The following is a 14717-nucleotide window of genomic DNA, read 5'->3' on the forward strand; positions in this document are numbered from 1 at the left end:
GTGAAAATACGGTATTTCACACTTGAAAGATCTGATGAGCTGTTGGGACCTTGCAGCTTGGTGTTTAGCTCTGACAGGTGCATGGTAATCTCCACCATGAATTCAAGGCATCTTCACAGACTCTCTTGATGTACGATACAAAGACATAATATTAAGACATTTGGATCTAGACTCAAGAGGATTATTCCTTTGTGACTAATGGAGTCATTCCTTTTTGTTCACTTACCATTGTGGGTGCTCCATCAATAGCGATGGCGCTTAACTTCTCAAATCTTCAAACTGATTTAAAACAGGGGAAGTGTTGAAATAGGCCTGTAGTTCTGCAGTTTTAGCTTATCCAAGTTCTGCTTTTGTAGCAGCAGTTTGATAATTGCTGTTTTAAGGCCATGATAGGAAATGGACCTGTTTATATTTTGAGTTACATCAAATGTATTACAGACATAGCTTTCTTAAGAAAAGCTGTGGGTAAAACATTGAGATGACAGGAGGAAGAGCTTAGTTGATGTACGATTTCTTCCAGGGTTTTGTAGTAAAATTAGCAAATTTTGTCAATATCCACTAATTGGAGACAACTTTGGTACCAAGATTTATGAGGTACTACCTCTTCATTCTTTTTTTTTCTCAGTAAAGTTATTGGCAAATTCTTTGCTGGCCCTGGTAGTCTTGAATTTAGATACTAAATTTACCGGAAAGCCTTTTCACCTGTACGGGCACAAACATTGTTAATGTTTTTGATCTGATAGTCTCAGAAGAAAGAATATTTTGCTTATTTGAGTTGTTTGTTCTATCTTTACAGATGTAATGAACATGAAGTCCAAACTCTTATGATCTGCATCCAGCGTTTTAACACCCCTTTTATTCCAGGAGCACTTCAGCATAGACTTTTTCTTTTTTTCTTTTTTGTTCCCAGAAACGACTTAAACTTTAATTGGGGTAATTGAATAAATGGTGTCTGAGATTTTTAAATGAAAGTTATCTACTAGCTAAACAAAAGAGTTAGAGGGAACTCTCAACTTCCACCTCAACTCACTGAAATGCAATTAAAAAGTAGTTTTAACTCTGGTGGTGTGGACTTAGTTTATGTGCATGAATACCTTGACAGGTGTAAGAGAAGATCAGAAATCATTACTGTAATTGGTTATTTTTCTTTTTTAAGGCATTTCTAGGAAACAGCCTAATCTTTTATATTATTATAATTACCTTCTATCTTTTTGTTGGAGCAGCCAAAACATGAAGCTCCAGTTGATTCTTCAAACATACAAGAGCCTGATGGAGACCTTCAAGAGAAACAGGTAAGCACCAAACTCCTCTGTCTTTTCAAGGTTATCTCTGTGTCTGCTGCAGAGTTTCTGATGCCTCCTTTTTTAAATTATTTTCCCCAGAATCCAGGGATGATGACGAGCATGATTCAAAAAATCAACCCATTCAGATCTTTTCAGCCAAAGGTACTTTTTTTCTGCTAATCCAAATTGAGTAGGTAAGTAATCTTTGCTTATGTTTTGTTTCCTTTTCTCTGACTCCCATCTCCTCTCCAGGACCCTCCATCTTTAAACAGTGACCTGTCGTCCAGCAGTGGAAGCCTGACGGACAACAATAATGTTCCAGAGAAGCAGGTTTGTCTAAAGAACCAAGAATTATTATTTTTTTAATATTTTTTTCTGATCTGGGATCTAGGAAAATATGTTACTTTGGTAAATATACTTCTTAGAAAAATAACAGTCCAACCCTCTATCTAAATAGGCAACAGTCTAAACAGGTTCATGTTTGAAACACAAAATATGTTACGCAAAAACATAAATATTCAAATTTCCCAACACAAAGCAAAATGGCTTATCTAGGTACTTGCACCACATTTTTAGCTGGCTCTCATCAGCATCATCTCCCAGATGAATTACATGAGAGAGAACTACAGCTGCTCGGCTTAGTCAGTGTAATATTTTTTAGTACCATAAGATGGTGCTATAGCATCTTAATTCAATCTTTCTTAACCTCTTTGAAAAAGGATGTAACTGAATGTATCTAGAGTTGCAAATTAATAAATAAAATATTCTAAGTCTCTATTTAATGTTACAAACTTCAAATTCATATTTGGCTTTAAATTACCATGTGATTATGTATTTGCAAATTATTGTTCATGAAAGCGCTAAAATTCAGTTTGTCGCATTATACATTTTTTGCAGAAGACTGTTAAAAAAAGAGATAACCTGTTTTGGCCAGCAATTAGTAACCCACAAAAGATATTTATTCTAGAGGTGGTTGTTCAGAGTCTTATCTGGAGTACATTAATGCATAGTGGAGCATAAGGAAAAGGTGTAATGTAAGCACAAACAGTGATATCTGCAGCCATGGCAGTAATGTGAATCGGAGTCCACTCAAGAGTTGTTTGGTAAAGTTGTGTCATCTGTACTGACAGCTGCCAGAACAGATGTATCCAAAACATATGACCTCTTCCCTTGAACTAGGGAAGAGGTCAGAAGGCTCTCTGCTGGACCAAATGTGGAAAAAGGATTAAGATTTTCTCTGGGAGTTGGATGCACTTTTCTAATGGAAGTAAATATTGTATTTTTTGGGCAACAAATGTATCAAGACACCGGAGGGGTAGAGTTTAGGCATAGGCTGTTTTACTGTTTTACTGTAATAAATCACATAGGATTATGATTACAGCTCTATTTCTAAAATGTCTGAATTAAAAAAGGGAAAGAGGGAAATAATTTAAATGATTAATGTTGTTGGGCACCAGCCAGAACTGCTCCTAACCTTTAAATCCTCCTGGAATTGTTAAATGTTTTATTTTTAGTTCCAGTGCCCAGTCCACCAAATGGACATGTCAGAATCCACAGGAGTGTGTGTGCAACATCCATTTATGCAGAAGCTTTCAAAAACGTGACTTAAGAGTTTATGAAAGAAATGACCAGCCGCCATCCTTACAACACCAAACCCTGGGGAAATGTGTCCCTCTGTATTCATAGCACAACTGGGAAAATTGATCCCTTTCTTTCCTATGCATTCTGGATAGAATGAAGTACACAAATCTCGACCAGCCAAAGTTATTATTTTTAGCATAACTTCATGCACTATTTTATGTGGGATCTCTTTCTTGTCATGAAATTAAATGACTGAGGATGACATCTAATTGTTCCTCTTCCATCAAAGTAAATCCTCACTGCTGAGGATATAGATCATGCAGGGATACCTTCCTGCTGCTCTGTTTCCTTCCCGCCAGCTCTGAGTCGGTTAAATAAAATGCTAAAATTGTTTTATACAGCATAAGTACCTGAAGCATCAGGAACTGGATATGTTTAAATCTGTTTAGAGGATTCTAAATCGAGAGGAACCAGAATCCTTTGAATTCCATCGATGCCCAACCCTTATTGTGGAACTATGGCTTGATCTTAGAACTACTTGATCCCTGTAACTCTAGACTATTTCAGTAGGGCTGAAACAATTGTTCGGTTTAATCATGATTAATCGATTATTGAAATAACTGTCAACATATATTAATCGAGACTCCAAAACATGCCTTAAGATGACAGAGCAACCCGCTTAGAGCAGTAATTATATAAAAATCGTAAAGAAATATATAAAAATTTTGCATTTAAGATAATAAATTAGTTTTGTCTGTCAATATGCTTCTTTAAGGAACCTTTGGCTATCCAATTATTAATAAAAAAGAAAAATGGATAGATTAATTGATTTGTGAAACAATCATTAGTTGTAGCCAGGCTCGGACTGGTAATCTGTGATACCGCGCATGTGCCCGGTGGGTCGGCGTGCGAGGGCGGGCCCTCCTTGATTCATACCCGCCCCAAAACACTTACTATCCAGTCGAAGCATCTACCTGTGATAGTAAATAACTTAAGGAGCTCAAGAAGTATTACAATGTTAACTACCAAAGCGATGCATGCAGTATATATAGCCCTTCCTTGTCATGCACATCCTTGGGACAGTTGGCATACTGTATGGTGTAATTATCTATTTCTTCAAACTTTAGACTCCTATTTTTTCAAACTGTAAAACAAACAAAATTATAATAAAACTAAAATGCTTTCTTTAAACCAAACTACAATGTCCGTCTTATATTTGGCAGAATGTGTATGACATCATCCGCACGCACCGGCTACCATTCATTCATCCTGTCCGCTGAACTGCTGCTAGTTTTACTCACATGCCTGGAAGATGTCTAGTGCTTCTACCACAGATGATCTCTCTCTCGAAATGGAATTGAACGATTCAGATTAGCTACCTGAATGAATAGGAGGGGTAGAGCGTAGCCGCCTGTGGCCCGGGCTTCCTGTTATGACTCCAGTCCGGCGCGCGGATGACGTCATACACGCGCCGCTTTGTTTTAAAAAAATATTAATATAAAAAATATAACCAAGGATGTTTGGGGGACAGTAATTTGACTACATGTTATGAATGCTGGCGTACCATAAAGAATAAATTATGAACAGTTTAGTTTGTGCCTTCAAGTCATTTGCCCATAGGAAGACCTTACCTGGATATAACCTCACGGAATATCTTCAGAACAGCTCCAAATGACACAAAACTCATATGGGTGAGTAAAACATGATGTAATAACAGAAAATGAAGGTGCCAGTGTGAAAATTTTTTGTTGTTTTAGGCACCTAAATACATTTTTACAGGCACAAAGAAGCAAAAGAAATTACAAGTATGACAATGATTGTGCAGAATGTGTGGCTACAGCTACAAAAGGGTTTGATCCTTTGACCTTTTTCTGTAAACTGATGAAACGCGAAGTGCAGTGGATAAGTTTCGAAGAGCACAATCAATAAGATGCCTACCACAATAATACAGTATTTGCTTCACTAATTCTAAGGTTAGCTGGTGTGAAGTAAAGATTTAATTGATCTTCCTCCATTTTTAATATTGTTTTACTTTATCTTCTACATATAAATATCAGCTCAGTCTGTCACAGAGCTGCAAGGTTAAACAGTGTTGTTGGAGTGGGATGTTTAGGAAAGGAGCTACAATCCTTTAGCCTCAATGATTTTTCAACATCTTTCTGTTTGCTCAGACTGTCTTCAACTTGTTTGATTAGACCTTCAGAGTTCTTTGCTTTTTTAGGTCAGAACATTACTGAATGTTTGAGCTGTGAGCACTGTTATGGTTGTTATATGCAAAGACATACAAATTGCCGGCTGAATGATTACCCCCAAACTATTATTGAACTTAAGTTAAATAGTTGAATGACTTTATTTGTTTTTCCTGTAACACAAATTCAGGACAGACTTTATCTTGAGTTTTGTAAATAGCGCTGGGTGATTCTCCCGCCGATACGCCATCAGGTGTTTTGCTTCCTCTGGCTGCTGCCGTCTTCGTGCTGAACGCACGAAGGGAAACCTTCTTTCTCCAAGCTGTTGCCGTCTGTCTTCTTGTGGTAGCCAGGGTTATGCAATATAGCAGCCTTTGCGTCTCATGGGGCAGCCGATGCAGTGAACACATATTATCACCCCCTCTGAAAGGGCTAAATACAGTGGAAAAGTGTGGGATACTGTCTTCCTCTTTCTTTATACAACCTGAACCTATAGAGCGAGCACCTATAGGGGAAGATTTTTTTCTTTTTAAACATATACCGAACTGCATGACCTAAAAGTTCAGCAGTTTCCAAACGATACAGGCACATACCTTAAAACTGGTAATATTGGCACATACCTTAAAACTGGTAATGTAGTAGAGGAACACAGAAACCAAGGTTTTTGAGGTCAAAAGTCAAGATTCCACAGTTTGAGATGGTTTACACAGCCATGCCCCCTGCTACGTTTCAGTTGTGTTTTTAATCAAGTCAGAAATCATGGCATCTGTACAAGGAAATTTTAGAGCATTTCATGCTTCTTTCTCTTGATATGCTTTTAAGGAGATGCCGATTTTATCTCTCATCAGGACTGGCACCTTTCTACAGTGCCAAAAAAAATGCCGTATTGTCACTGTGCTTGACTGGCCAGAAGAACGTGTCTAACCAAAGCCCCGTAGATAATCTGTAAAAGATTTTAACAAGCTGCTTTAGAAAAATAAAATCTAGCAATGCAGGTGAGTTGCTTAAAGCAAGCGGGTTCTCTGAACAGAAAAGCTCAATCATTTAGGGATGAAACAATTAGTCGGATTAATCGTGATTAATCGATAACTGAAATAATTGTCAACTAATTTAGTAATCGATTAATCTTTAACTGGAGTATAGATACTCTTAAACATGCCTTTAGCTGAAAGACTTAAAGTAGTAACTAAACCAAGATTGTAACCAAAGTCTATAAACATTTTGCAATTAAAATGAATGAATTAAAAAATGAATGAAGACATGCACGCCCTGAAGAAGGAGTTCGTCACTCCAGTGGCAGGAAGTTGGAGGGGATTCTGATGGGAGTCACAGGGAAGTGGGCTGCCTGGGGACCTCCATGCAAACTAAAAGCAATGCCACAAAATACGTAGAGGGAAATTGTATTGTTTTTTTGTTTTGTTTTTTATACCCTTTGTGTATAACATTAGGTCAATATAAGAATAACATCTTTTATATTTGTTCTGCATAACAAAGCATGACAGAGCCTAATGGAAGTGTGTGTGTAGTGGGAGGATTGGGCTTGTTGTCTGTCAGTGCCATGTCTGACATTTTATTGACCACTTGTAGAGTATGAAGGGTTAAAAGCGAGAACAGAGAGTTCATCAGGGTCCAGAATGGAGGAAGAGTCCAGACTTCAGGTAGGATCAGCATTAGTCTGACTCGCTGACAAACTCTGGCTAGCTCTTTCATGAACTTGTTAGAGAGATTTCAGACCAAACTAGTAATATAGAGGCTGGAATTTCTCAGCCAACATCTGGTAAACAAATAGCAACATGTTTTTGAAGTTGTTTCTCAACCTATGTGCAAAAAGATTGACCTTAGATTTCAAGCAATCCAGGAAGAAGTTCTTCTTTGTGTAAAGCAGCCTATATGAGTCTCTGTAGAATTCGCGAAATCTCCCCAAGTTTGATTAGTCTACTTTGTGGTTTGGACATATTTCTCACCATTCATTCAAGCCACTCTGAAATAAATAAATGGCATTTATGTATATTCGACAAATTTTAATTTAGAAATGGCATCAAAATATTTAATATCATTTAAAAGTGAGGATAATTTAATGACAAATTTAACTGTGCTTTTTCTTTGATAGTACATTTAAATTTTACATTTATTTATTTAAAGGCACATTTACTTGGCTGCTGTTGGTCTTGGAATGTATTTAATTCATGATTTATCAATGTATTTACTTTTGTCCCCTTTAAGCCCACATATTAAAGATGCTTTTTTGTTTGCTCGTCCTTAAAGTTGAAAAGCAAAACTTGCAAATAGGTTATTGATAAGGGAAAAGGCATTTCAGTGACCTGTCAAGTTCAGTTTTCATTCCTTTGAGTTTTTCATTCAGCAGTATCGGCCGATACCGATACCATAATAATGTAAAATAACTGCCATCATGGCTTTGTCAAGCTGCTGCCTACCTTTGTGAAGTAGGAAAAAATCTAAAACAAAGTGAATCAAGTAGAACTTTTCATTGCCTACCAGGAGTGGGTGACAATAGTTGAATAAACTTATGGCTCTCAAAATGGTATCGGTGCCCTATTTGTTGGTACTCGCCGATACCGATACCACCATTTTAGGGGAGTATCGGGGCCCCATCCGATACTGGTATCGGTATCGGTGCAACACTAATTATAAGTGATTATGATGGAAGACAAACAGGCTCTAACCAGAGTAGAAAAAGAAGTGGGAGGCCGCGTTGCACAACTGAGCAAAAAGATAAGTACATTAGAGTCTCTAGTTTGAGAAACAGACGGCTCACAGGTCCCCAACTGGCATCTTCATTAAATAGTACCCACAGTAGCTGGTTTGTGCTGTCCTCTGAAGGGAGTAGTACACAACGTTGTAGGAAATCTTCAATTTCTTAGCAATTTATCACATGGAATAGCCTTCATTTTCTAAGCACAAGAATAGACTGTTGAGTTTCAGATGAAAGTTATCTTTTTCTGGCCATTTTAGCGTTTAATTGACCCCACAAATGTGATGCTCTAGAAACTCAATCTGCTCAAAGGAAGGTCAGTTATGTAGCTTCTGTAACAAGCTAAACTGTCTTCAGATGTGTGAACATGATTGCAAAAGGATTTTCAAATTATCAATTAGCCTTCTGAGCCAATGAGCAAACACATTGTACCATTAGAACACTGGAGTGATAGTTGCTGGAAATGGGCCTCTATACACCTATGTAGATATTGCACCAAAAACCAGACATTTGCAGCTAGAATAGTTATTTACCACATTAGCAATGTATAGAATGTATTTCTTTAAAGTTAAGACTAGTTTAACGTTATCTTAATTGAAAAGCACAGTGCTTTTCCTTCAAAAATTAGGACATTTCAATGTGACCCCAAACTTGTGAACGGTGGTGTAGATCATTGTTTTTTTTTTCTTTTTGCCTTTCTCTCTGCATTGGTTGAGAACCCTGGGTGGTGGTAACAGTAGGTTGGCATTCTGAAGACGAAAAGAATACATACTGTTGACATAGTGTTCTGAGACTTTATTTGGAGTTGGCTTTAGCTTTAAGCCATAATCCAAATACAAGCAAGCAAACGAACGATAATAAACACACTTGAAATAAAATAACCTGTCAATGTGTGTAATGGATCAATACAAGTTGAATTTATTTGATTTCAGCAATATATCTGTGAAGATTGTCAGTCATTCATGCCATGGTCAAGCTTAAAAAGTTTAGTTTAAGTAACTGAACAAGAAGGTTTCTAGGTTTGCTTCTCATCAAAGAGGCTGTAGGTTAATGTTTAGGTGCATGAGCCTCCTTTAGCCCTAAGGTGTAGTTTAAAAGCCGAGTCATGTCCTGAGGAGTTAACCCTCCTAAGGACTGAACCCCCGTTTAGGTGTCCTAGCCGTTCACCTGCACCTGAAGGCTATAGTGCACTCATTTGAGGACAGCAGTGTCAATATTCTGCCCAATAAAGACAGATGGTTTAGGATAGGGGCCATCTTTGTTAACCTTTAAAAACATCTCTGAACAGAGGGGGGGATATTAGACATAACCTGTCACTTTTAAAGGACTTTTAGCCACAATACCCAGAAGATTCACTTCTCACTTGCCCTCACCTGACTTGCACTGCAAAGAGGAATGTCACAGAAATCCACTCTGATGGAGTTAATGACCCATCAGAACCCCCACCCCCTCAATGACCGTTAACATCCCTCAGGTGACTCCCATCGCCAATCTAGTAGGAGGGATCAGAGCCACCCTTTTTCCCCCATAATTCTTTTTACCCTTAGGGTATATAAATCCCAGTGCTCCCCACCACTAGTTAGAACTGAAGCAGCTTTTTGGATGACAGGTGAAACGTCTTCTAGAAAACTTTACTTACAGTTGCCTAAACCACCTCAACTAAACTTTTCTAGTTTGCTTTCAGTGATATTTTACATTTTTATTTTAATACAATGGTAATTTGCAACCCCGGGGGCTAATAACGAAGCTTTATTGGGGACATTTTTATAAAAGAAGTTTTGCTCCAATTTTAACAGGTGTGACGTTGTTCTTAACAACCACCACTAGGTGGTGCCAAACTCTGATTTTTAAAGGTGAACCATTCACCTTGTCTTCTTCCTTTTTTGTTTAAACAAAACCAATATTAAACCTTTTATTTCCCCCCCCCCAACATCTTTTTGTTTTTTTTCTAGAACCCTGGCATGTTTAAAGGGATGATGCAAAAGGTCAACCCCTTCAAGTCACACACGCAGGTATGATATGGAGAACGTTAGATTCCAAGTGCCTGTTCTCTTAAACTGTAAGGGGCAGATATTTTGACCTTCTATTTTTTAACAAACCATTGTTGATACAGGTGACCGATGACGCTTGTGAGACTGACTCATCTGCTCCTTCTAACATGACTGAGGTAAATATAGCCATGAATGACCTCAGAGGCCTTTTGTTTACACATCATGTAGACATCTCTAAAGTTTTTATGCCATTTTGTAAAGTTATTCTGTCTCCATCTGTAGGTAAACATAAAATTTGGAAGATGCTGAAAATGTTCATTTTTGGTCACTCATTTCAGGAAATGAAACATGCTTTTTTTCTATTTTTTTTGTACCTAGGTAAAAAAACTAATTGAGATTACAATTTCTTTCAAGAGTGAACTGGCCAAAAGGGCAGCAAGAAAAAAAGTAACAACAGTAAAGACAGAATCATACAACAATACACAACAATACAAACTTGAAAAAAAATAAATAGATATATAAAGATTTGCAAATATTAGAAGCGGTCACATTGACCATATGCTGTATGGTTTCATTGGAAATAAACCACAAAAAATATTTCAAGCTTTATTTCTGGGAATTTTGATTATAGAAACTAAATTATCCCTGTCTCTTTGAACTCAGTAGCCGGTGATCAACCTGTTTTACTGCTTAGTTGTAAAGAAGTCCAGGGCGATTTCAGTGCAGCCTCCGGCGCATCTGCATTGTTGGCTCAAGTGTCTCTAATCTTCCTCTTGACAATAGTATTTAGATTCTCTATGGAGAAGCCGATTTGATTTACCAGCAGGACTTGGCACCTGTCCACACCGTATTAGACTGGCCAGGAAACTGCCCTGAAAACCATAAGGCTTTTGTTAACAGAAGGAAGCAAGGACTCCTCAAAAATTTCCTGGCAGATGACAGCATTCATTCCGAACTTCCAAAATCAACATGGGCCATCACCAGCAGATAAAATCTTGCTCTAATTGTGGGAACTTGACACTGGACTCGAAGCAACAGGGAACTCTGGAAACTCTATTTCCAAATTAAAATTTAGATTTTAATTTAACTCAAAAGGATGACTTTGATCCACTTAGTAACAGTCCTTGGACAAGATGAGAAGCTTATAGCCTATGTGTAGGATTCCTACATGTAAAAAGGAATCCTACAAAAAGGCACGGACTGCAGCCTCAGTACCTTGCTACTCTAATTTATTTTACGTAACTCTCATCACAAGGCCGCAACACTTTCTCCTTTAATTCCCCTTTCTATGATTATTCTTGTAAATGGCACTCTGTGAAAAACAGCTTCTATAGCAATGCCTCTTCCTCTTTGAGGTTATGTACATCTATAGGGTTTATTATAATTGAGGCAACGATAATACGGCCGTGATGTAATTAAGGTATTAAAACAGTTTTCGTAAAAAAAAAATATACATTTTCATTTTTTTGAATGACTGAACTTTTTTTTTTTAAATTGTCTCTAAGTCGAAACCTTCAAAATGACAATTAATTCCCTCTGATAATGTTTCCTTTTTGGAAATGACTGGAAAAAAATATTGAACTTCCTCACAGTGCTTAGCTTTATCTGCAAGCAGAAAGCAGTACCCGTGTCTTGAGTCGGAATGTGTGTACAGATATTAACTAACATTCTGTTTGTTTCTACTTCCTACCCCATGGAGCCGATGTTTACTTGCTATTTATTCTCACTCATCAGGTTGAGCGAGCTATACACAGTGAGAACTCCAGCAGCTCTGACAGTTTGGACGACAGTGCTATAGAGAGACATGTAAGACATCGGGGGGGGGGGGCTACTTACCTAGGAAGAATCGTAGATTAAGATTAGATAAACCCTCGGATGTAAAAATAGTCTGATGAATCACATCAGCAATGCTAAGCATGTGATCCGGTGATCCTGTAACCTGATGATGTTATTTGAAGCAATAGTATGTTCCATGATGTTAGTGGGTTTTTTGGTCTGTGTGTATGTTGAAGATCAGTGCTTTCCATGAGGTTAAAGATAATGTCAGTTTTTAGGGGATTTTATTTTATTTTATTTTTTGCTTGATTCAAATGTGAGTGGGTAATTGTGGTGATTAATTAATAAAGCTTAGTGAAAATTCAGAATATATTTTCAATAATTTGCAAATGATTTAGATTTGTTTTTTCACCCTCACACAATATTGTTTTCAGACCATTTGGTATGCAGATGCCGAGGCAATAAATGAGGGGGTTAATCAGCCAACAGAAGTTGCAAGAAAAAAGAATAAGGTTGGTCACCATACAAATTTTCTACTCTGGTCCATTTTTGTCTTTTATATTTTGTCTTTAAAAAATCTTGAAACAATTTATAGGACTCTTTCTACATTGTCTAAAGTAAAAGTATTTCGTCAGGTTGAATCTTCATTGCCAATAGCAAACACCCCAAATGTACGACAGTATTGCAGAACATCCATGTAGTAAAAGCAACATTTGAACTCATCTTTCCCTTTCAGACTTTCATTATAAAGAGGATACTTCCCAAGTCATTTTTTGCGTCTGGATCCAAGGTAAAGTTAAGCTGCATTAGTTTTTGATATTTTGCCTTGCAAGCAGAACTTGGGTCTAGTGTTTAAGATGATACAGGATCGACATTAATGATAATTTTTTTCCAGGCTTTTAGATTTGATTAATCGTATAAGGTGTAGAGGTGACTCTGTGTGTAAAACTGCTGTAAAACTGTATTACTGTCATCATAAATGGCTATTTCCCTTTTTTTTTTTTAAAGAAGAATCTAGCATCTATAACTTACCGTGTGAGATTCCAGTTGCAGTAATGCCGTGCTGATGCTAAAGCAGTGCTAGGCTAGCTTTAACATTTTCTCCTGATTAAGTTGGTGTTTTCTCCCACATTAAAACCTTAAGATGAGCATCAGAATGCTGCTAACTGATGGAACACATCACACCATTTTGATTTTGTTACATTTTCAAGCCCAATTCTGCTGAAGAAACACAATTGAAGTTAGCTTTTTTTCTATTTCTTTTAGTTTGATGTTTTATCTTTTTTAACGAATCACTTCTTTATCCTGCATTGTATCAATCATGTTGTTCTCTACAGGAATCTGAAAATCAATCATCTGACACTCAGCCCCAGCCTCAGGTTTGTAGTCCAGACAGTGGAAGTTATAAAGCAGCTGTTAACCAGGATGATGGTCTCTACATTTGCTTTGAAAACTTATTCAGGTTTTAAGGGATTTCATCTTATAGAATGAAATCAAATGCGGTGGAAAAAATATAAATAAAGCAGCAGATACAAATGAGATTCTAAACTCTTACTGCAAATTGACATGGACATGAAATAATTTCTGCCTCAGCTCACACCCAACTCTCAAGTTTCCTGCAAGCTGAAATGTACTTTCCTGGCAGTTGACTGTAATTATATAACCTGCCCTGCTCTAAGAAAAAAACTCAAAACAAAAAAAATGCTTTTGTCATAAAGTGGACATACTCTAACACTCAGTTTATATAAACTGTGCTTTGAATGGGCACTGTGGCACATTACTAAAACATTATCAATTAAAGAATTGTATTCTACCATTTTGCTTGCACAATCATCGTGTCCTACCTTAACCCCATTCTGATGATGTCAATACAAGTTGTTCCTGTAATGTTCCAGCTATGTCCTGTTGGCAAGTTTTTTTCTCCTTTGCATGCCTTGAAGACTGATGTCCCATTCTATCTCATTTAAAGCTATAATTATGTTTCACAGTATAGCAGGAAAAACTAGACTGTCAGTTGAGATTTTTTGAGTTTTTCTTCCTCCAAATTTTAAAAGCATAAAGTTAATGTTCTGTATTAAGGTTGCATAAAGACAGGATTGAGCCAAATTATACAAATATCTGTAGGTAGTTACTTTCTATAAAAAAAAAAAAAATTAAAAAAAAAACATCAGCCACTGTAGTGAGATTTTGAACTTATTAAACTGGGAATGTATGAACTCTGAAGTGGCCTTTTTGGCACAAAATCCTAAAACTATTGCCTAAAGCCACCATGAGTTCAACGCTGTGGTTAAAGGCCTTTAAACTTTTACTCAACCCGAAACAACAGGATTGTGTATAAAAAAACACTTGAGCAACAGAACTGCCTGGAATTTGGTGACATTTTTATTTTCTTAGCAGTGGGACTTAAAAATGTTAATAGCCAATCTCAAGGTCTGTAATTAATCACATTGTAATTGAAAAATTGATCCACAAAACAACCTTTTACTTCAGAAGTTGAATTGAATGACATGAGCACACCACACAATATTTGTTTTTGATACTTTATTTAGGTTATTCCAACATGAGATTAGCTGGAAGACTTATTCATTAATGCTTGTGGGGCTGCTTATCAGATTTATGCAAGAAATTGATGCAGAATGCCGACCAGGAAGCAGAGTCGTAATTTAACACAGCCCTCTGCAGCTTCTCTATTACCCACTCATTACCAGTGTTGGGCACGTTACTCTGAAAAAGTAATTAGTTATAGTTACTAGTTACTTCTCCCAAAAAGTAACTGAGTTACTGAGTTACTCCACAATAAAAGTAACTAGTTACTAGTAAAAGTAACTATTGCGTTACTTTTGCGTTTCTCGCCCCCGTAACCCTCCCCATCCGCCCCCACCTTCTCGCCGTGTGTTTCAAAAGCCAGCTGAATAGAGCGGATGACAAAGACAAGAACCTGCAGAGAGTTTTGCATTTATTGCAACTAAATGTAAATGACATCAGGGGGGAACGTGATGTGAAGTTTTTTAACAGGGCATTCAGATCTGGTGAGTATATGAAATTAATAACTGGGGATGTCTCATTCTGAAATCCTGTGTGTTTGGGTTGTTATAGATACTGCAACATCTATCTATCTAGATGTATACTCTGTGTGTGACATAAAATATGGATCTCTATCCCTGCCACAAAGGCCATCAAATAA

At 37.2% G+C, this 14717-nt stretch overlaps 1 protein-coding gene across 1 annotated transcript in view; it reads left to right on the plus strand.

Moving 5' to 3' along the window:
- The first annotated feature begins 1223 nt into the window (after window positions 1-1223).
- LOC107095452 overlaps window positions 1224-14717 on the plus strand; it is a 20497-nt gene continuing 7003 nt past the window's right edge. Inside the window, exons 1-9 of the mRNA XM_015391567.1 lie at window positions 1224-1292; window positions 1383-1445; window positions 1536-1613; window positions 9719-9778; window positions 9880-9933; window positions 11492-11563; window positions 11968-12045; window positions 12270-12323; window positions 12871-12912. Of these exons, the coding sequence (XP_015247053.1) occupies window positions 1392-1445; window positions 1536-1613; window positions 9719-9778; window positions 9880-9933; window positions 11492-11563; window positions 11968-12045; window positions 12270-12323; window positions 12871-12912 (492 nt within the window). The 5' untranslated portion in view covers window positions 1224-1292; window positions 1383-1391. The remainder of the gene's footprint in view (window positions 1293-1382; window positions 1446-1535; window positions 1614-9718; window positions 9779-9879; window positions 9934-11491; window positions 11564-11967; window positions 12046-12269; window positions 12324-12870; window positions 12913-14717) is intronic.

This window comes from Cyprinodon variegatus, unplaced genomic scaffold (assembly GCF_000732505.1).
Source record: "Cyprinodon variegatus isolate N-32 unplaced genomic scaffold, C_variegatus-1.0 Scaffold548, whole genome shotgun sequence".
Lineage (NCBI taxonomy): Eukaryota > Metazoa > Chordata > Actinopteri > Cyprinodontiformes > Cyprinodontidae > Cyprinodon > Cyprinodon variegatus.